The following is a 23,908-nucleotide window of genomic DNA, read 5'->3' on the forward strand; positions in this document are numbered from 1 at the left end:
TTAGGAGTCCAGGAAAGATGAGCTAGGGTTTTTGCTGGACTCTGCATCTCTCTGGGGCAAGCCTGCTGAGGGAGCAATGGCCTCAGTCTGGGATTCTGTGCCCTCAGGGAAATTAAGCCAGGTGACTTAAGGAAATGAGAAATGGGTAGAGATGAATGACTTGGGGTGACAGGATGGAGATGCACTAGGAAAGGGAAGGGTGAGCTTGAAGATAGTCTCTACCCAGTGCTGGGGACCTGTGGTCCCTTTCCAACCCCTAAATGGTCTTCCAGGGCCATATGCATGTCGATCTGAGACGTCTCTACTCCTTCCCTGCCTTTTCCCACAGTAGTTCCACACGTGGTCTTCAGTGCACTTAGTCCTCTTGATGGTGCCTGGAGATTTCTACTGTGTCAGTGAACACCAGAAAAGCAGTGCCCTCGCCCTGCTTTGCCTGTTGCATTTCTACCAATTTCCAAAACCTCTAGGCTGCTTTTCCAGCCCCCTCTCTGAGTTCCCTGCCTCCTCCTGGGACTTTGATTATGTCAGTCAGTGGCTTGGTGTTGCTGCTCTGTGCTGTTTCTGTGTCTGTTGCTTTGATTAAACTGTGAGCTCCTTGAGATCAGGGACTGTGTCTGATTCATCTCTGTGCCCCTAGTACCTGGCACATTGACTGGAAAATGTGGGGGGGCGGTGTGGGTACATAATAAATATTGATTGCATTCATTTTATCAGCCTTTGGTCTGGTGCTCATGATTTTCTCATTACCTGTCATTGTTTCCTGTGAACAGAGTTCTGACTGAGCTGGTCTCCAAAATGAAGGACATGCAGATGGATAAGTCAGAGCTGGGGTGCCTGCGAGCCATCGTGCTGTTTAACCCAGGTGACAGCGTCTTGCTTAGCCCTCCTCCCTGGTCAGCCCCCAGTGCGCTGATGTTCTTTGGCCCTCTAGCTCAGCTGAGACAGAGAGGGGAGAAGGCAGGGCCAGGAGACCTGTCAGTGGGGAGGACAGAGTCACCTCTGCATGGCCTCTGCTCCTTGAGCCATCTTGAAAAGTGTTTCAAACGGGCATGAAGTGTACATGTTGGGGGTCAGCGGGGAAGGTGGGAGATCACAGAGGCCTAGGATAGTAAAGGAAGTGGTAAAATGTGGTCAGGTTCTCCAGGGGTGACAGAAACTAGTGAGTAAATAAGTGCTTCCATCTTCCTTCCCTAGGTGGACAATTCTGCAGTACATTCCACATACCTCCTTAGAGGGTCCCTGTGAGAATGAGTCCCAGCTGCCCATGGCCATGATCAGTCTGATCATGTACTCTTGTGTTGGCTTTTCTTCTTTCCCTGCTTTTTCTTTTTTTAGTCCCTCCCTCCTCTTCCCTGGGTCACTGCCTCAAGTTAACTACTTCCATGAAAAAAAAAAAATAGTAGTTAGTTTCTGCATATATTTTTTGGCAGAACTTATGGGATTTTGCTGATGGATTGTACATAGGATATGGAAAAGAGGCATTAAATATTTTTGTTTCCTGAACAACTGGAAAATAATTTTCATTGACTGAAATGGAAGTTCTAAGGGTGGGTGGCTAGGAAGCAGGTCTTTGGACGTGAAACTCTGAGATGGATGTAGATGTCCAAGAGTGGCTGACCAGGAAGCAATTATTCACGTGATTCTGGAGTTCAGAGGAGAGGCAGGACCAGAGATGTACATTTGAGAGCTGTCAGCCTATACCTAGCACGGAAAGTTCTGAGGCTGGCGTGAACTCATCCAGGGAGTAAGCAGAGGCAGAGCAGAGGGCTGAGGACTGAGTCCTGGGGCATGGCCGCATTTAGAATTTGTGGACGAAAGGAAGAAACAGCAAAGGTGCCTGCGAGGGAGCAGTGGGTGAGACAGGGAAGAACCGGAGAATGATGTCCTGGGGGCTCAAGGAGGAAAAGCATTGCAAGGAGGAGCAAGACTCAGCTTTCACCAGAGGCTGCCACGGGTCAGGAAAGATGAGTATTCAGAATTACATAGTAACTGATGCATGCACTTCATCTCTTGAATTAGGTGATCAGTTAGTTGAAGCAGGACATAGGTATGTCTGGTTTTTGTTCCCTGTCTTTTCATTCAGCCCACACTTAGTCAATAAATGTGTAAAGGTTGTATATGTACAATGGCCCAGATAGAAGGAAACTCTCCTCCTTGGAGTCAGCGGTGGGTACCTTTGCTTCAAGAGTTTATTGGGTAGATTGGTAGACACAAAGCACCAGCTCTGTGTATTTCACAGTGTCCCTTATCCACTGTGTCTCTAGTAACTCTACTGGAGGTGGCCTATATGAATGGGGACAGCCTCTGTAACAGGGTGTTCCACAGAGGTGTGTAACCAGAGGTTTAACCAGCTGTCTTTTTCAGATGCCAAGGGTCTCTCCAACCCGTCTGAGGTAGAGACTCTACGAGAGAAGGTCTATGCCACCCTTGAGGCCTACACCAAGCAAAAGTATCCAGAACAACCAGGCAGGTGAGGGAGTCCTGAAAGAATGTTAACAACATAGCTGTTGATGGATGGTGATGGTCAGCAGGCTCTATCTAGATTTTTTCACAACCAGCGCAAAGCTACTCAAACATTAGCTTCATGAAACTGGAGGTCTTGTCTCTCTTGTGTATCCACCATTCACCACTCTGGCATCACTCTAGCACTCTGGAGCCTATCACCATTCTTGGCAAGTAATACTCATCTTTAAATGTTGAGTGAACGTGCAAATGAGTGAATAATTGTGGAAGTCTTTATCTCTAATTTCTAAAGAGGTCTCAAGGCTCAGAAAGCATGAGGAACTTGCCCGGGATCACAGAGCTGGGGCCTGGTGTAGTGAGATGTGAACACAAGCGTGTTTGATTTCAAAGAGCCTGTGTTTTCCAAAGTGACTGCACGGCTTTCCACTTCGCCCCAATGGGAGCCCTACTGCAGTAGAAGGTACAGGCTTTGGCAGCCAAGAGGGGTGACCGCTGGCCCTGAGGGCGCCATCTGTAGGCTCTGGCAAGGTGCTGGGCCTGAACTTCTTGTCTGAAAAGGAGAACATGGGTCAGAAGATCTCAGACCATCTGCCAGTATTCCTGAGTCGTTGAATACCTTTCCCAAACATTTCCCCCCAAGTACAACTGAATAAAAGTTTCCTTACTCTGCTAACTCTAGTTAAAAAGAGAGAAAAAGATCCACAAATCTCACAGAAAACTGAAAACGAAACCTAAATAAACTCCTTTAAAGGCATTAGTTTGTTTTTAGGAATAATTATATGTGTTCCCAGTTCCCACTGATGACTTTTATTCCCCTATGAAATCTAATTTCCATTAGCCCATTTGTCCTGGATCATAAGCCCCTATCAGTTTTCTAGAAGAGGCTGAGCTCTGCTTTTTTGTCAGAGGAAATGAATGCATCTGAGTGAGTGGGATCCAGCCCGTTGGCACAATAAATGTGCAGGCCTCGTGTGTTAGGGAGAGTACATTGTGACAACAGGTTTCCCAATGTCTGTAGTTGAACACAAATGTGTTTCCTCCTCACAAACCAGTCCTGGCTGGATAATCAGTCTAGAGCACTGACTGTTTTCCACGCCATCACTCGGGAACCCAGGTTTCCTCCTTTTCGGGGCTCCATGGTCCCCTGGTCACGTTGTGTTTGTATGCTGATGGTTGAGGGGCAGAGGAGGAGGGCACAGGGGTGAGACTCTATGAGCAACACCTTGACCTGGAAAGGGCCCATCTCCCTTCACTCACTTCCATTGGCTAAAACTCGGTCACGCGGCTCATCTGGAGAATGTACGCAGCTGGATGCCAAGGAAGAAGGGGAGAGTGGATTTTGGTGGGTGCCTGGCAGTCTCTTCTATACCTGAAGTGGGTAAGATTGAAAAAACTCTACCCAGCAAGTAGGGCCTGGCTGCCAACATCAGCTCAGCCTCCAGCCCTTAGGAGCTGACTGAAAACTCACCAGAATGCTGGTGCCACTCACGGGGTCTCCCAGCTGTGAGGCAGCATCACACATGGTTTTCTGTGTGTGCACATGTTGTGAGCCAGGCATTAGAACTAGGACAGCTCATACTCATCCTTTTCCTCTTTAAAAAACAAAACTCTTTTTTTTGTCTTATTATAAAAGCCAAGCATGCTTTTTTGAATAAGGAATGTATCTAAAATGTATTTTTAAATGTATTTATTTTTATTATTAAAAATGAATGTATCTAAAAAATACATTAACTCTATTAACAATGAATGTATTTAAAATATTAAGTGGATAATATTGATTGTAAATTTGAGAGGTATAGTTCTAGTAGCTTCGTTTATACATATATGTATACTTAGAAATGTATAGTTACAGATCTGAAATCATTTGGTTCAGTGTACTATTTTCTTCCCTTAGCACAAAATTCTGGCTTTCAATGATTTTGTAATATTTCAGAGGATAGATGGACCCTAATGTGTCTAGTCATTGCCCTGTGGTTGACATATTGTTGTTTCTGATGAATGTCACTTTGAAAACTTTGGAACTTGCCTGTTTTCCCAGGAAAGGGACTGCCAGGGGCTTGAGTTGCCTCCAGGCATGAGTGAGAACACTTGTTGCCTGGCCTGAAGCAGGGCCTGGGGGCTCAGGAAGTGGGTGCAGAGGGTACCTCTGGTATGTCCGGTACAGCCTGGACAGACAGTGACCACCCAGAGACCGAGTAGGTCCATCAGGATGTTACTTGGCTCAGTCAGGTAGGAAGTGTGTCAAAGGCTGCTTACCTCTGGTTTGTGAAATGGCAGACGGTGTTCCTGGCACGCAGGGCCTGTCACGGCCATTTTCTCGGTGGTGGAGGGCTGCCCCTCCGTGGAGACTTTTCAGAAGTACACCTTGCAGGGCCGAGTTCTGCTTGCTCTAGCCAGAAAGCAGAGACCAAAACTCAGGAAAGGGCAGAGCTTGCAGGAACATTCTCTCTCTCACACAGCAGGGACCCTCAAAGGCCTTGCTGCCAAACTTGTCAGAGAGAAATGCGACTGCCACCCGGTGGCTCTATTAGTGAGCGTGCTTATTTCTCCAGGCTTGATTTCAGCTTCTAAACCTGGGGCAGAAGGCAGAGACAGCCGTGTTCCAGCATGGTTAGCATTTTAAAAAATGTGTTTTATTGATAATGCTGTGTTAATTCTGCGTACAGCACAGTGATTTTAGTTATACACGTTTGTATATATATATTCTTTTTCATTATGGTTTATCAGAAGATATTGAATATAGTTACCTGTGCTAATCAGTAGGTTGCTTATCCATTCTGTGTATAATAGTTTGCATCTAAAATGCTTAGTATTTTACATATTGTGAAACTTTGGCCTTTTTAGAGTAAAAAAAAAATACATTTTCAGAAATAATCGGTCTAATTTTACACTTTATAAAGAAGTGTAAAGCCTTTTCCTTTGCTTAATTCCATAAAACTTCCATTCGGAGCCACAACCAGGGGCTCAGCCTCCTTGTTCTTTATCTGATGGCCTCTTCACACCCTGGCGATACCATTCAGATGCACTCAGAAGCTTCCTAATCAAACATTTTGAAGGTGTGTGCTGGCCTTGATATAGACCTTTAATTTTTCCATATAGAAAGGTAATTCTTACCTCTTAAGATGGTGCTACTTTATTTTTCTTATATTGCCACATTTCTTTAAAACTTCTTTTGGCACAAATATAGACCTATATGCATTTTCAAGGAGTATCAAAATTCCAGTTTGAAAATTTCTCATGAAATAATGTTGTGACTGCCAGGGAAGACCCAGCCCAACCAGAAGTTGCTGATTTAAAGCTGTAGTGGCTAACATGATTTTGGTTCCTGTACTTTTTATTGAAAGTTGTGAGTAAAGTTATTTAATTTCTGGTCATTATCATAAATAACATTACAATAACATTACAAATAAACATTACAATAACATTACAAATAAGCTTCATTGGCTAAAAGGACTTTGAGAGATGAAGAAGGGCCACAGAAGCAGGTTGGAAATGTGGCTTGATTGAGGGACGTGTCGGAATGAGGCTAATTCTTCACACACTAGTCTCTCTCCCTTTGTTGAGCCCTGCAACTAAAGGTCTTTAATTATAGAAAAGTGTGAGTGTGTCTACACATGTCTGTGTGCCTGAGTGTTTGTACAGTGTGTGAATGCAGATGAGAATGGAGGAGAATATGTGTGTGTGCAAGCTTCTGTGTGCAAGGGTGGGTTAGAGTGTGAGTGAGTGTGTGTGTACGCATCTGTGAGAATGATGAGGGTGTGTGTGTGCACATGTGACGGAGGCATGTGTGAGTAAGTGTGTGGGTGTACATGTGTGTATTGTCTCCCCTAACAGACTGTGGGCCCCCAAGGGGCAGAGACCACTATTACCTATCTCCCTCTCTTCCTAATTAGTAAGCACGTCCATGCTGATGCACATGGCATTATTTCCTTCTTTTTATGGCTGAGTAATATCCCATTGTAAATAGGTACCACATCTTCTTTATCCATTCCTCCGCTGATGGACATTTATGTTGTCTTGGCTATTGTATATAGTTCTGCTATGAACACTGGGGTGCATGTATCTCTTTGAATTATGGTTTTCTCTGGATATATGCCCATGAGTGGGATTGCTGGATCATATGGTAACTCTATCCTTAGTGTTTTAAGGAACCTCTGTGGTGTTCTCTACGGTGGCTGGAGATTATCATGCTAAGTGAAGTAAGTCAGACAGAGAATGGCAAATATCGTATGATACTGCTTATATGTAGAATCTAAAAAAGTGATACCAATGAACTTATAGAAGAGAAATAGACGCACAGACGTAGAAAACAAACTTATGGTTGTCAAAGGGGAAAGGGGAGGAGGGATAAATTAGGAGTTTGGGACTAACAGATATGCACTACTGCACATAAAATAGATAACCAACAAGGACCTACTGTGTAGCACAGGAAACTATATTAAATACCTTGTAATAATCTATAACAGAAAATAAGCTAAAGAATATACATGTATATATACATATGCATAACTGTGTAATTTTGCTGCACACACCTGAAACTAACACAACATTGTACATCAACTATATTTTAATAAATTTTTTTTAATTTAAAAAAGAAAGCCACATTTCTTAGGCAAAAAATAAAACAAAGGTAAGCAATAGACTAAGAAGCTGATGTACAAAGTGGTTATAAAGTGGTAACAAAAATGTAACTGAGGCACACTGAGGTCACATTGCTTAAGGTAAGTGTGTCGTGAAGAAATGCATAGTCTGGTGAGGCGATCAGAACTGTTGGTCCTGAGAGCAGGGGCTCACGCTGGATCCCAGAGCCAACTGCAGTGCCTGATGCGTGGTTTACCAAGCTGTGGCTGCACCTCCCAGCCCCGCGCTCCAATGGCTTGAATGCCTGGAGCACCTTCCCCGATGGTGACAACCCCTGTGGATTCAGCACATCTGTGTGCTGTGTTCTAAGTGTTTGGGCAGATCTTCCCAGGAACCTCTGAACACAAAGAACGTAAGGAACATCTCGTGGGTAGGATTGGTGCCGTGAGTCATCGCAAGTAGACTAGCTCTCACTTGGCATGAATGGGGGCGCTGAGGGCAATTCTGGGATGTGACCACAGAAGTCAAGAGTTCCTCAAGAGGTCACAGGATCCAACCTCCATCTAAAGAAGCTAAATGAGACCTCAAGCCTGTTTCTGAAGCTCCCCCAGATTAGAGATTCTCCGGCTGTGTTCGATTCCTCTCTCAGGCTCTTTCTTCTAACCATAGATTGGTCAAGAAGACCAAACAAGAGGCCTCATGCCAGCAGCTAACCCCCAGTTCTTAAGGTCTCCTCGCTTCCCTGCAGGTTTGCCAAGCTGCTGCTGCGCCTCCCAGCCCTGCGTTCTATCGGCTTGAAGTGCCTGGAGCACCTTTTCTTCTTCAAGCTCATCGGGGACACACCCATTGACACCTTCCTCATGGAGATGTTGGAGACCCCACTGCAGACCACCTGAGCCCCACCAGCCCCCAGCCCCCCTGCACAGGACTAGCCCGGGCAGGTGTGTGCGGACCCCACCCTGCACATGCTCCTCCGCCTCCCACCCTGATCCCTGCCCATTCCCCAGACGTGATGCTTATAATAAAGAAACCTTTCTACACATGCGACTTTTATAGGTGGAGTTTTGTATAGATGTTAAACGTAACCCTTCTTTGCTATCTAAGGGGATGGGGATCTTTCTGGAAGTTACTGGGAAAACTAACCAAGCCTCTGTACATAATTGGTTTAAATTATTTTTTCACTTGCCTTGGAAAGCCAATGAATGCGTAATAAAGTAACGTATGTGATGTTGGCACTGCTTGGAGCATAAGGTGAATTATTATGCTGCAGGGAAGTTATCTTAGATGCAGGAGGAAAGGTATTGGAGGTTATGAATAGGGGTTGAGGCAGGGGTCCTGAGACCGTAAATCTCACAGTTCGATGCCCCAAGTCTAAGCTGGGCACAACCAGCTTTGCCCTGGGGTAGCCTCTGGAGAGATTGGGAAGAAACATTGTCTTTCAGAGTCAGCCTGGTTTTTTTTGTATTTTTGCTTTTTCACTCCTAAGAATAATGAGTACTAATAGCCTTGTCCTGACTGGGGGCAATGGAGCATAAGGACAAGAGAAGATGTTCTTTTTTTATTTCCAACTTATATTTTGTATTGGAGCATAGTTGTTTTAACAATGTTATGTTAGTTTTAGGTATACAGCAAAGTGATTCAGTTATACATACATATATTCTTCAAATTCTTTTCCTATTTAGGTCAGAGAAGATGTTCTTTTGATGGGGGAAGATACTTGGGTCGTGGGAGTCCGTGGGAGGTGGTAATGGTAAAAGAATGGAATTTTTGTCATTAACTAGCAATAATAATGGGCTTCCCTGGTGGCTCAGATGGTAAAGAATCCACCTGCAATACAGGGGACCTGGGTTCAATCCCTGCTCATGGCTACCCACTCCAGTATTCTTGCCTAGAGAATCCCCATGGACAGAGGAGCCTGACGGGCTGTGGTCCATGGGGTCGTAGAGTCAGACACGACTGAACAACTGAGCACACACACACTAAGCGCACACACACAGCAATAATCATAAGGAGACCAGAGTGCACCAAAGTTGTTTTCCATCATTATCTAACTCTACATATGTAGCCTGTTCTTAAAAGGGAAAAAGTGAGAGGCTCTTCCAGCTTCTAGCCTGTGATCTCCTAGTGTCTTACAGCCCTCTGTCTGCTGGATGGTGATCTCCTTGAGGGCAGAAACTGTGTCTAACTGACATCACAGCCAGCATGTCTTCTTCAAGTCACCTTCCAGCATCTGCAGGAACAGAACTTAATAGATACACAATTCTGTATCCCTTAGGGTTATAGAATGGTACAACCTGAACAGCTGCCCATGGCGTGCCTCCTTACCTTCTTCATACCACCAGAACCTGACTCAGGATCTGGCATGCAGTATGCACGAATAGGGGCTTCCCCAGTAGCTCAGTGGCAAAGAATCTGCCTGTGATGCAGGAGCCACAGGAGGCGCAGTTTCGATCCCTGGGTCAGGAAGCTTCCCCAAAGGAGGGCATGGCAACCCACCCCAGCATTCTTGCCTGGAGAATCCCATGGACAAAGGAGCATGGTTACAGTCTCTAGGGTCACAGAGAATCAACTGAAGCAACTTAGCACACATGCACACAGGCACATAGCAAAAGTGTGTTTTGAACTGAGTTCCACACAAGTGGAAAGGGCTGTGTGGACGGCAGATACCTCCTTCCCCATCAGCAACTTGTCCTCTCAAAAAAAGAAAAACACCCAGGGCTAACTCTCCAGTCCAGATATGTCCCGTCAGTGAGCATACAATTTTGAAGAAATAAAAATTGCTTTATTCCTGGGAAAGAAAATTTAGGGATCCCATGACAGAAAGTGAAGAGGAACTAAAAAGCCTCTTGATTAAAGTGAAAGTGGAGAGTGAAAGAGTTGGCTTAAAGCTCAACATTCAGAAAACAAAGATCATGGCATCTGGTTCCATCACTTCATGGCAAATAGATGAGGAAACAGTGGAAACAGTGTCAGACTATTTTTTTGGGCTCCAAAATCACTGCAGATGGTGACTGCAGCCATGAAATTAAAAGATGCTCACTCCTTGGAAGGAAAGTTATGACCAACCTAGATAGCATATTCAAAATCAGAGACATTACTTTGCCAACAAAGGTCCGTCTAGTCAAGGCTATGGTTTTTCCTGTGGTCACGTATGGATGTGAGAGTTGGACTGTGAAGAAGGCTGAGCGCCAAAGAATTGATGCTTTTAAACTGTGGTGTTGGAGAAGACTCCTGAGAATCCCTTGGACTACAAGGAGATCCAATCACTCTATTCTGAAAGAGATCAGCCCTGGGATTTCTTTGGAAGGAATGATGCTAAAGCTGAAACTCCAGTACTTTGGCTACCTCATGCGAAGGATTGACTCATTGGAAAAGACTCTGATGCTGGGAGGGATTGGGGGCAGGAGGAGAAGGGGACGACAGAGGATGAGATGGCTGGATGACATCACTGACTCGATGGACGTGAGTCTGAGTGAACTCCCAGAGTTGGTGATGGACAGGGAGGCCTGGTGTGCTGCGATTCATGGGGTCGCGAAAAGTCAGACACGACTGAGTGACTGAACTGAACTGAACGGTGTGTGCTTGCTGCTGCTGCTGCTGCTAAGTCACTTCAATCGTATCCAACTCTGTGTGACCCCATAGATGGCAGCCCACCAGGTTCCACCATCCCTGGGATTCTCCAGGCAAGAACACTGGAGTGGGTTGCCATTTCCTTCTCCAATGCATGAAAGTGAAAAGCGAAAGTGAAGTCGCTCAGTTGTGTCCAACTCTTCGAAATCCCATGGACTCTTCACGACTGCAGCCTACCAGGCTCCTCCGTCCATGGGCTTTTCCAGGAAAGAGTACTGGAGTGGTTGCCATATCTGTGTGTGCTTAGTTGCCTTTAATTCCATTAAACAATGGAATTAAAAATCTTAATTATGCTGTTTTTAATCTATATTTATTTGTAAACCATGATGGAAATGATTGGGGTGGGAAGAGACTAGAGTTTAATGGTGGGGTCCCTGACCTCTTTCCTCCACCAGAATAACTCACTGGACACTTTCAGCTGCTTAACAGGTAACATGGGGCTTCCATGGAAACCCACCAGGTCCCAGGTGTGGTAACCCAAGTTCCATTCAAATCTTTGAACCCTTCCTCATTGAACCCTGTATCTTGCTTGGAGCACAATCCAGGCTGATGAAGGCTCAGCAGGGCATCTAAATGCCCATCACACGGTGTCTCCTGGAATTGTTGTCACAGAACCCACTGAACTTGGCTAAAGCTGGGCAGGCATCTCTTCTCAGGCTGATCCCATGACATTTGGGGTCCCTAAGGCCACTTCCCTTCTGACCTGGTTCCCCTCACACCCCAGTATGAGCAGCTGAGTAGATATTCAAACTTCCTTAAGGTTCTGATCCATAGCAGCCCGGGAAGCTTCTAGAGTCCACAACTCTGAAGAGAGAAATTTCGCTCATTCAGTTTATGTCACGGTTAAGAGAAGTCAGCTTTTGGGGAGAACAGTTCGTCCCAACAATGTTGAGTAACTTTCCCTGAGAGTTACAGCCCCATACTCCCTAGGCTGACTCACACATACAGGAATATTGGAGGAGTCAGCTTTGTGTTCTCAAGAGTTCTCATAGAGCTGGGACCCAAGTCTCCAGGGTGAGGAGTGTGGGTTCTGCACACAGTCAACCAGATACTGGCTCTTAGATCCCCCAACTGGTGATCTTGTGTTTGGGGGAAGTCACCTCACCTCTCTGGCTTTTCTTTCTTTCCCTAATTTGCAAACATCAGATAATAATACCTACCTTGTAAGGTAAAAGATAAAATAAAAAGTCCAATGTAGGAGCGTGTGCCTTGGCACAAGTCATATGTGAGTTTGAGTCTTTGCCATTCGTGATGGACATCAATCTCACCAAGCCTCAATGACCTGATCTGTAAATTGGGATATTTAAGCTCTTTGCCCTAGGATTCTTGTCAAGATTATATAGATAATGTGCACAAAGCTTTTATCACAGCACCCAACATAGAAGATGGGCATAAATACTAATTTTCTTCTAAAGTGTGAGATTGTAATAGTTAAAACCTTTTCTGGCTTTGAGAGTTACCATAATATTCCATTCCATATCCTGGTCAGGATCACCCAACGTACTGTATAAAGAATCAAACCATTCTGATTTCTGGTTTTGGTTTAACACTTGTATTCTAGTTTGTATCTTCATCAGTAAAATGGAACTAAGGCCTCGCTTACCTATCAGTGCTGACAATGAAGTGGAAGAGCTTTGGAAACTGTAGTGCCTCTGGTCTCTCACATGCTGGAAACTAGTTTAGGATAGTGCCGTGGTTATAAACGGGCTTCCCGGGTGGCACTAGTGGTAAAGAACCCGCCTGCCAATGCAGGAGGCATAAGAGACGCAGGTTTGATCCATGGATTGGGAAGATCCCCTGGAGGAGAGCATGGCAACCCACTCCAGTATTCTTGCCTGGAGAATCCCATGAACAGAGGATCTTGGCTACAGCCCATGGGGTCACAAAGAGTTGGACACGACTGAAGCAACTTAGCATGCAAACGCATGGTTATAAACAAGGGCTCTGGAGTCAGCCCAGCAGCCTTGGTTAAAATTCCATCTCTGATCACTGAGTGACCTTGAACACATGACCTGACCTCTTAGACTTTAGTCTTTGACTTTGTAAACTGGAAATAATAATAGCACCTGCTCACAGGGGTCTGTTGAGAGACTTAAGTGAGTGGATCTGTGAGACACAAGCACATGGTTAGCTCTTAATTTCAGTTACAGTATCTATTATCATTGATCCCAATATTTTCTACAGGATTCCTGCTCTGAAAAGAAAGTCCTAGACTCCGTGGAAAAGGACCCTCCCCACTTCCCACACCATTATTCTTCAACCTGAAGGCTCCCCAGGGCAGCCCCTTTCTCTGTCTTTACACTTCACCAGTGAAACATAGTCCCCTACCTTCCAGAAGATGGCCGTGGAAATGAATGAGGTAATGTTATGACACTGCTTTGTACATGGTTAGGGATTATTAAAAAGATACCATCTGCACAGCAAGCATATCTTGGCCTTGACCACTCCCGTTCTTATCATCACCAATCAAGTGATTGTTGATGATAAATCACCAACAAAGTGATTTTTGATGATAATCTTACCTTACTTCCTTGCTCAAAAACTATCAGTGATTTCCTTTTGTCTGTGAGGCAGTAGTTCTCACCAGGGGGCAATTTTGCCACTTCTCCCCCAGCCCCACCCCCAGTGGATGGGAGGTTTAAATGTCTGAAGAGATCGTCACAACTGGAAGAGATGTATTGGGTAGATGCCTGGGATGCTGCTAAACGTCTCCGATGCATAGGACTGCCCCTGTGACAAACAGCTGTCAGGGCCAAAATGTCAATAGCACTGATATTGAGACCTTGCCCTCAAGCATCACTAATGGAATTAAAAATTGAATGGAATTTTCCTACTGTTAAACATTTGGCTAAAGTCCCAGTGTGTGGTGAGGAAGTTCCCTCATAGTCTAAAGATCAACTACAAATTCTTTCACACAGGACTTAAGATAGATGAGCTGGTGTACACTGTTGGTGGGAATGTAAACAGCCACTGTGGAAAACAGTATGGATGTTCCTTAGAAAACTAAAAATAGAGCTACTAAATGATCCAGCAATTCCACTCCTGGGTATATACTCCCCCACCAAAAATCCCCAAAATTCGAGATACATGTACTTCAGTGTTATACCAGCATTATTTATAATTATCAAGATATGGAAGCAACCAGATCTCTTCAAGAAAATTAGAGATACCAAGGGAACATTTCACACAAAGATGGGCTCAATAAAGGACAGAAATGGTAGGGACCTAACGGAAGCAGAAGATATTAAGAAGAAGTGGCAAGAATACACAGAAGAACTATACAAAAAAGATCTTCATGACCCAGATAATCACAATGATGTGATCACTCACCTAGAGCCAGACATCCTGGAATGTGAAGTCAAGTGGGCCTTAGGAAGCATCACTACGAGCAGGTCTAGTGGAGGTGATGGAATTCCAGTTGAGCTATTTCAGTTCCTAAAAGATGATGCTGTGAAAGTGCTGCACTCAGTATGTCAGCAAATTTGGAAAGCTCAGCAGAGGCCACAGGACTGGAAAAGGTCAGCTTTTGTTCCAATCCCAAAGAAAGGCAATGCCAAAGAATGTTCAAACTACCACACCATTGTACTCATCTCACATGCTAGCCAAGTAATACTCAAAATTCTCCAAGCCAGGCTTCAGCAATACGTGAACCGTGAACTTCCAGATGTTCAAGCTGGATTTAGAAAAGACAGAGGAACCAGAGATCAAATTGCCAACATCCATTGGATCATCAAAAAAGCAAGAGAGTTCCAGAAAAAATCTACTTCTGCTTTATTGACTATGCCAAAGCCTTTGACCGTGTAGATCACAATAAACTGTGGAAAATTCTGAAAGAGATGGGAATACAAGACCACCTTACCTGCTTCCTGAGAAATCTGCATGCAGGTCAAGAAGCAACAGTTAGAACTGGACATGAAACAACAGACTGCTTCCAAATCGGGAAAGGAGTACATCAAGGCTGTATATTGTCACCCTGCTTATTTAGCTTATATGCAGAATACATTATGTGAGGTGCCAGGCTGGATGAAGCACAAGCTGGACTCAAGATTGCTGGGAGAAATATCAATAACCTCAGATATGCAGATGACACCACCCTTATGGCAGAAAGCAAAGAGGAACTAAAGAGCCTCTTGATAAAAGTGAAAGAGAAGAGTGAAAAAGTTGGCTTAAAACTCAATATTTGGTCCCATCACTTCATGGCAAATAGATGGGGAAACAAAATAGTGAGAGACTTTATTTTGGGGGGCTCCAAAATCACTGTAGATGGTGACTGCAGCCTTGAAATTAAAAGACGCTTGCTCTTTCGAAGAAAAGCTATGACCAACTTGCTGCTGCTGCTGCTGCTGCTAAGTCACTTCAGTCGTGTAGGACTCTACGCGACCCCATAGACGGCAGCCCAGCAGGCTCCTCTGTCCCTGGGATATTTCAGGCAAGAGTACTGGATAAGAAAGCTGTGGTACATATACACAATAGAGTATTACTCATCCATTAAAAAGAATTCATTTGAATCAGTTCTAATGAGGTGGGTGAAACTGGAGCCTATTATACAGAGTGAAGTAAGCCAGAAAGAAAAACACCAATACAGTATACTAACGCATATATATATGGAATTTAGAAAGACGGTAACAATAACCCTGTATATGAGACAGCAAAAGAGACACTTATGTATAGAACAGTCTTTGGACTCTGTGGGAGAGGGAGAGGGTGGGATGATTTGGGAGAATGTCATTGAAACATGTATAACATCATATATGAAACGAGTTGCCAGTCCAGGTTCGATGCACAATGCTGGATGCTTGGGGCTGGTGCACTGGGACGACCCAGAGGGATGGTACAGGGAGGAAGGAGGGAGGAGGGTTCAGGATGGGGAACACATGTATACCTGTGGCAGATTCGTGTTGATATATGGCAAAACAAATACAATATTGTAAAGTTAAAAAATAAAATAAAATTAAAAAAAAGAGTACTGGAGTGGGTTGACCAACTTATGCAGCATATTAAAAAGCAGAGACATTACTTTACAAAGGTTCATCTAGTCAAAGTTATGGTTTTTCTAGTAGTCATGTATGGATGTGAGTTGGACTATAAAGAAAGCTGAGCATCAAATAATTGATGCTTTTGAATTGTGGTGTTGGAGAAGACGCTTGAGAGTCCCTTGGACTGCAAGGAGATCCAACCAGTCCATCCTAAAGGAAATCAGTCCTGAATGTTCATTGGACAGACTGATGCTGAAGCTGAAACTCCAATACTTTGGCCACCTGGTGGGAAAAACCAACTCACTTAAAAAGACCCTGATGCTGGGAAAATTGAAGGAAGGAGTAGAAGGAGATGACAGAGGATAAAATGGTTGGATGGCATCACTGATTCAATGGATATGAGCTCGAGCAAGCTCCAAGAGTTGGTGGTAGACAGGAAAGCCTGGTGTATTGCAGTCCATGGGTCACACAGAGTCAGACACGACTAAGCAACTGAACAGACTGACTGGAAGCAACCTAAGTGTCCATAACAGATGAATGGATAAAGAAGATGTGGTATATCTGTCATAAAAAGAACAAAATTTTGCCATTTTCAGCAACATGAGTGGATTTGGAGGGCATAATGCTAAGTGAAGTATGCTAAGTCAAACAGAGAAAGAAAAGTACTGTATGATATCACTTATATGTGGAATCTAAAATAAACTAGTGAATATAGCAAAAAAAAAAAAAAGAAGCAGACACGGATGTAGAGGACAAACTAGTTGGGTAGAGGGGCAATATAGGGGTAGGGGATTAAGAGGTACAAACTATTGGGTATGGAATAAGCTCCAAGTATTTATTGTACAGCACAGGGGAAATAGCCAATGTTTTATAATAACAATCAATGGAGTAAAACCTTTAACAATTGAGAATCACTGTATTTTACACATGTAATATATACAGCAACTGTACTTTAATAAAAGAAAAAAAAGATGAGCTGATTCTGTGACTTTTACTTTATACTTCTTGAGCTTAAATTCATAGATTTAAATTTAAGAGGAGATTTCTTGAGAATAAAGGGTACCCGGGGGTGGTCCTTGGCTTTACCCCACCACTTCAGGGGGCCCAGGAGGGAGAAGGGACCTGCACATCCAACCCTAATGAAACAGACAGAAAAGAATTCCCTCAGTGAGACTGGACATGGGTACCTACAAGAAGGGGAGCCTGGTCCCTTGCTCCTAGCTGGATGCTGGCTAGGTTGCAGAAACACAGAGCCAGACTGATGGGAGTGAGAGAGTGCCTGGAAGGCCTGAGGAATACCTCTAAACATACAGACTGATGCTTTCCTGTTGACCACAGCTCTCTGAAGACAGGAGTCCATCTTCCTGTCTTCCTCCATCTTCCTCCCAGCTCATATCCCTGTGCTCATGTCAGGCTACAGGAACGGGCTTGAATTCAATGTGAAGTTGAAGTTCAGATTCCACCGGATGTTTCAATGTCTGAAATGAGGTGTTTTGAGCATTGCCTGGGGCACCATCAATGGGGAAAGAATGAAAATGCCACAGGGCAGTTTGGGGGCTGTCTGGAAGAAAAGAAAACCTTTCCCTGTCTATCTTCAGAGGTTTTGCAATACGATGTGCGTGTGTGCTCAGTCGCTTCAGTCGTGTCCTACTCTTTGTGAGCCTAGGACTGTAGCCCGCCAGGCTCCTCTGTCCATGAGATTCTCCAGGCAAGAATACTGGAGTGGGTTGCTGTGCCCTCCTCCAGGATATCTTCCCAACCCAGGAATCGAACCCGTGTATCTTACATCTCATGGATTGGCAGGCAGGTTTTTCACCACTAGCATCACTGGGAAGCCCTTGTAACTCCACAACACCCGTCAAAACCAGGACCCAGAGATGCACCACCTTGACTGCTTTTTGTGATTGCCTTCGCAACACCATGCCACTTCTCCCTTGGAGTCCCCTTGGAATCAACCCAGATGGGCCATCTTGAGCCCTTTGACCAAGTACATTAGCTGTAGTGATTTCATTTCAGATTTGAAACGAACCCATTCTTTTTAGCAGGACAGCAAATGTGCCCCAAGGCTAGGCCCCAAAGCAGAACTTGCTAGCTTTCTCTTTCTTACATGTCCCCCTGCACTCACCTCCTGCCAGCGTAACCTTTCTCTAACAGTCTGCTGGTGATGTCTTTGCTCAGATGGTCTTCTCTGCCTGGCATGACCACTGTATCAGATTCACTTATCCAAGTTATTCATCCTGTAAGGCCAGCTCAAATGCCACATCTCTAGGAAGCTTGTCCTGGTCACTCCATATTTGCAATTTTTCATTATTTTGTGCCTCCCTCTGAGTACATCTAACATGGTACTTGGCATTATTGGCCATTTGTTTGTGCTATCAACTTTACTTATAAACTCCTTGAGAGTGGAGATCATGACTGATTCAACTGTGTATCCATACCAGATTTGAGCAGACTTCTGGTTGCTGTTCAATTCATGTTTAGTAGAATTGGTATCTTTGACTTCATTCTCAATAGATGGCAGCCCACTGCAAATAGAAGTCTTGTAGCAAGCCCAGAAGCCCCATCATTCTAGCCACAAGCCAGAAAACCAGCGTTGGGTAGACTGTTAACAGAAGGTATAATGTCCCCACTGTCTTCTGAGTTACTCTTCATGGCACATGACCAAAGAAGTTGAGGCATGGTCTTTGCCTTCAAGAACTTGTAATTGAGAAAACAGAACAAGAACCACAGGATACTAAGAAATGAAATGCCTACCGCACTCTGGAGTTCATAAAACACATAAAAATCTGTGATTGTAATCTGGCTTCAGAGTAATAGGCAGGAGAGCGCTCGCTAGCTCCCTTTTAAAAATGAAGAAACAGACTCTGTAGACCCATGCCTTGCCCCAGGACCCACAGGCGGGCAGAATGAGGGCCTCAGCCACTCTCAAGGATGATACAAAGCAAATGCCACTGAACTCCAAGACCTCTGGTCCTTTATCTTCAGCACTACCTTTATATTTGATAGCCAAGAAGTCTACATAGATTAAGAGATTGATAAATACAATGTGCGTGCTCAGTGGCTCAGTCGTGTCTGACTCTTTATGACCCCATGGACTGTAGACTGCGAGGCTCCTCTGTCCATGGAATTCTCCAGGCAAGAATACTGGAATGGTTTACAATTTCCTTCTCCAGAGGACCTTCTTGACCCAGGGATTGAACCCACATCTCTTGCATCTCCTGCACTGGCAGGTCGATTCTTTACCAACTATGTCCTAATAAGCACAATAAGCAAACAAAATAATAAGGAAGGGTGTTTTTAATAAATGTGGAACTTGGGCAAACAAATCACATTGAAATTGTCAAAATTTTTTGCTGAAATGATATTTTGTTTGGATTGCTATCTTTTACATTTGTCTTCAGAGCTGGTTTAGAGGCCACTAAAAAAAAAAATGGTCTCATGGTTCTACATCAAAAACTCATGAAGGCACCTCGATGTTCATTGCAGCTCTAACTTAAAGCAGCCAGGACACAGAAGCAACCCAAATGTCCACTGACAGAGGAATGGGGAAGAAGATGTGGTACATACACACAATGGAATATTACATTACTCAGTCATAAAAAGGAATGAAATAATGCCATTTGCAGCAACATGGATGGATCTAAAGATTGTCATATGGAGCAAAGTAAGTCAGAAACAGAAAGACAAATATTGTATAATATCGCTTATATGAGGAATCTAGGAAAATGGCGCACATAAACATATTTGCAAAGTAGAGATAGAGTTACAGAGGTAGAAACCACACTGGTTTCCAAGAGGGGAAGAGGAGAAGGGATGAATTGGGAGCTTGGGATTGACATATATATACTACAGTGTTAGTCTCTCAGTCATGTCCAACTCTTTGTGAACCCATGGACTGCAGCCCACCAGGCTCCTCTGTCCATGGAATTCTCTGGGCAAGAGTACTGGAGCAAGTTGCCATGCCATTCTCCAGGGATTCTTCCTGATCCAGGGATTGAACCCAGTTTTCCCGCATTGCAAGCAGATTCTTTACCATCTGAGCCCCAGGGAAGCTCATTAGTTATCTGTCTTATACGTGGCAGTGTGTGTGTGTATAAAACCTACTTACCATCTGAGCCCCAGGGAAGCTCATTAGGTATCTGTCTTATACGTGGCAGTGTGTGTGTGTATAAAACCTACTGGGTAGCACAGGGAACTCGTCTTACTGCTCTGCAGTAACCTAAGTGGGATGTAAGAAATGGAGTGTTTCCTGCCATATCAGTAAACAAGGATGTGACAGTCATTAGCGATTGCAGCCCTCCACTATGAGCCCTAAGGGCACCCAGGAAGGAGAAGAAATCACAGACGGCTATGATTTAACAGCCATTAGGCTGTAGCCACTCCATATTGTGAGCCCCAAAAAAGCTCAAGATGCAAAAAAAAAAAAAAAAAAAACACAGGATACTAGCCCCAGATAGCTGAGATGAACATGTAAGGAATTATTTCAGTGAGCCCAGACACTCACATCCTCCCATACATAGAAAAGTGCTATATTCCTTAACTTGAGATATCTGGTTTCCTTTAATTAGTAACTTTTTGATGTTCCCACTACCTGCCTTTTGTTGTAGAACTTCTGTATATCCTGGTTCCCTCAACCCCCTCATCTCCTCAGAGCAGTTTTCTCAGAGTTACTTGAGATACCATCGCCCTGACTTGAACTCCTAAAAATTCCCACAGAATAAAACATAACTCTCAACCTTTTAGGTTGTGACTATTTTCTTAGATCAACAGAAAGTCAAAAGATAGGGGATAAATGCCAAAGCCTTTGACTGTGTGGATCACGATAAACTGTGGAAAATTCTTCAAGAGATGGGAATACCAGACCACCTGACCCGCCTCTTGAGAAACTATATGCAGAACAGGAAGCAACAGTTAGAACTGGACATGGAACAACAGACTGGTTCCAAATAGGAAAAGGAGTACGTCAAGGCTGTATATTGTCACCCTGCTTATTTAACTTATATGCAGAGTACATCATGAGAAACACTGGGCTGGAAGAAGCACGAGCTGGAGTCAAAATTGCTGGGAGAAATAGCAATAACCTCAGCTTGCAGTATGCAGTATGCAATAACCTCAGTATGCAGATGACTCCACCCTTATGGCAGAAAGTGAAGAGGTGCAGTATGCAGTATGCAATAACCTCAGTATGCAGATGACTCCACCCTTATGGCAGAAAGTGAAGAGGAACAAAAAAGCCTCTTGATGAAAGTGAAAGAGGAGAGTGAAAAGTTGGCTTAAAGCTCAACATTCAGAAAACGAAGATCATGGCATCTGGTCCCATCACTTCATGGCAAATAGATGGGGAAACAGTGTCAGACTTTATTTTTTTGGGCTCCAAAATCACTGCAGATGGTGACTGCAGCCATGAAATTAAAAGGTGCTTACTCCTTGGAAGGAAAGTTATGACCAACCTAGATAGCATATTCAAAAGCAGAGACATTACTTTGCCAACAAAGGTCCGTCTAGTCAAGGCTATGGTTTTTCCAATGGTCATGTATGGATGTGAGAGTTGGACTGTGAAGAAAGCTGAGCACCAAAGAATTGATGCTTTTGAACTGTGGTGTTGGAGAAGACTCCTGAGAGTCCCTTGGACTGCAAGGAGATCCAACCAGTCCATCCTAAAGGAGATCAGTCCTGGGTGTTCATTGGAAGGAATGATGCTAAAGCTGAAACTCCAATACTTTGGCCGCCTCACGCGAAGAGTTAACTCACTGGAAAAGATCCTGGTGCTGGGAGGGATTGAGGGCAGGAGGAGAAGGGGACGACAGAGGATGAGATGGCTGGATGGCATCACCGACTCGATGGACATGTGTTTGAGTGAACTCCGGGAGTTGGTGATGGACAGGGAGGCCTGGTGTGCTGCAAAGAGCCGGACACGACTGAGTGAGTGAACTGAACTGAAATGTATTTGTACTTTGCTCTACAGCAGAAATTGACACAATAGGGTAAAGCAACTATACTCAAATAAAAATTACTTTAAAAAACTCACTAAATGACAACAACTACAATAACTACCAGTGAATCCAGAGTCACAGGTCACCCTCATCTACCCAGAGCTCCTTATACACCAGGCTCTGTACTTTCATACCTCCAAGTTTATTTCATCCCTTATTTAATAGATGTGGGTCTGAATGTCTTTTGGCTGCTTCCAAAAAAAAAAACAACAAAAAATCAAGTAAACCCTCTGTGAATGTTAATTTGCCACGACTGATATAATTCAAAAGACTGGGAGTCAGACCTTGGAGGATCCGTCCCCTAAACGATCTCAGGGCTCCAGACAATTAATCTATAAATGCCTTCCTCCAGTAGAGAGATTGGGTCCCCAGATACGGCGTTAGTTCAGGGCGTTCCTAGGAGGGACTGCGTAGCGAGCAGAATAGAAAGCACTTCCCTCCCCCTATCCCCAAGGCAGACAGGAAAGCCGAATCTGGGAAAGGACCCTGTGCGAACTTGGGAAGAGGTCGAGCTCATTCCCAGCCAGGGAAGAGAAGCTTTCAGCCCTCTCCCTGGAAAACTCCATGAAAATCTCTCCCGTGACAGTTTTGGAGTGCACAGGCCACCTCCGACCACACTTAGCTGGCCCAGGTCCAGGCCGCCAGGGGAGGATCTTCGCGGTCAGAGCGGCTGCTGAACGCTTTCAACTCGTTCAGCCCCAGTTGGACGGTTGGTGCCAAGATTGTTTAGCCCTGGGCGCCCTCTGCTGCCGGCTCAGGGCATCACAGGCACTTTCCGCGGAAAGAGGCAACCAGGAGGGGCGGGACTTTTAAAAGAGAAAACAAATAGCTTGAAAAATGAACCTCAAATGGACTCAGAAGGTCAAATGGATATTCACTCAATGGAGGTTTCGCTTTGGAGAATTAGGCCCAGAAGAGAGATCTCAAAGGAGAAAGGCTGGAGAATCTCATGGAGATTGCTGAGAAACAGAGGAGTCCATTTAAGCTGGGAAAGAATCATCTTCTTGGTAAAGGGGTTACAGACCTGTAACCTGCTAAGCCACCAGTATTACATATGAAGTCCAAGGACAAGGCCACATCAGGGGTGATTTAAAGCTGGTTACTACTCTGCAACATCGGATGTTTCCAAGGCAGCATTGACAGACTTCTTTCTCGGAGGTAGAACTGGAGATTTTGGAGGGTGACTGAATGTGAGTTTTCAGTGGGACTGTGTTATAGGATCTGTTGGTTTTTTCTCTGCCACAAGCCAGTTGCAATGTGCAGTGTAAAAGTGCTAGATCACTCCTTCCAAAATGTGCCAAGCCAGCTATGGGCATTCTGGGCAAGCTGAAGTCACAGCACACCTGGAGGCAGCAATGCTAATGTCAGGCTACCTAGTGGAAAAAGCAAAGGACAAGAGGGGAGAAGGCTGGGGTCCCCTTCTGGTCTCAGGCAGCAGGCTCCTTTTCTGACCTTGGAGAGTCACTGGGCCTCTTAGGACTTCAGATCCCTTCTTGGCAAAGTCAAAGATTTTGATGCAATGAACTCTGTTTCCTTCTACCTCTTAGAAATTGATTGATCTTCTATTCCATGACCTCATAAGGTAGTAGGAGATCACCCTGATCTCTCAGCACCGTTCTGAAAGATCTTTTATCTTAGAAAGTCCAGGATCTAAAGTATAAAACAAACACATTAAAGATTGTTAAATTAATTGAACACCCGTCCCTGCTGTGGGTTTAGTGTTCTGTCAGATGATGGGGTGGTATAGCTGGTTCCTAACCCCAGCGGACAGAATTTTGTTTATCCTTCTCAGTCGATTGAAAAGCAAACCACTCACGGCACCTCTGTTGTTTCTTTTCCCCCTCATCTGCTATTTCAAGTAGAAATCCTCCCAAAGGTAGCTTCTCCTTATGTATTTCTAGTAGGTCCCTGAAAATCCACTTTCTGTTTTGTTCTATCTATATATGACATCTATGGAAAGTATGCAGTATTGTTTGTAGGTTTTAAAAATGTACATGAATGATTTTTTTTTTTTGCTGTCCATCTCCTTTTGATCCATCCTCTTTTGTTTTACTCAGCATTAATCTTTGAGATCCATCAATGATGTTCTGTGTAACTCTAGCCAGTTCCTTCTGATAGCTGCACGTTATTCTGGTAGAGTCGTCATTGGTCTAGAATCCTTTCCCATGACAGGCTCCTTGTTTACCTGTATGGGAGTTTCTCTGGGGTATGTACAAGGGGTAGGACTTGCCTAATTGCAGAGTAGTCACATGCTTATTTCACTCA

General features: G+C 44.4%; 1 protein-coding gene across 2 annotated transcripts in view; it reads left to right on the forward strand.

The window, feature by feature from the left end:
* The window catches only part of RXRG (retinoid X receptor gamma), a 60,103-nt gene extending 52,019 nt beyond the window's left edge, over window positions 1–8,084 (forward strand). For both annotated transcript variants that reach the window (XM_019986703.2, XM_019986711.2), the window contains 3 exons: window positions 771–862; window positions 2,365–2,470; window positions 7,793–8,084. In XM_019986703.2, coding sequence (XP_019842262.1) covers window positions 771–862; window positions 2,365–2,470; window positions 7,793–7,940 — 346 coding nt within the window. In that variant the 3' untranslated portion in view covers window positions 7,941–8,084. The remainder of the gene's footprint in view (window positions 1–770; window positions 863–2,364; window positions 2,471–7,792) is intronic.
* The last annotated feature ends 15,824 nt before the right edge of the window (window positions 8,085–23,908 follow it).

Source organism: Bos indicus, chromosome 3, assembly GCF_029378745.1.
Source record: "Bos indicus isolate NIAB-ARS_2022 breed Sahiwal x Tharparkar chromosome 3, NIAB-ARS_B.indTharparkar_mat_pri_1.0, whole genome shotgun sequence".
Lineage (NCBI taxonomy): Eukaryota > Metazoa > Chordata > Mammalia > Artiodactyla > Bovidae > Bos > Bos indicus.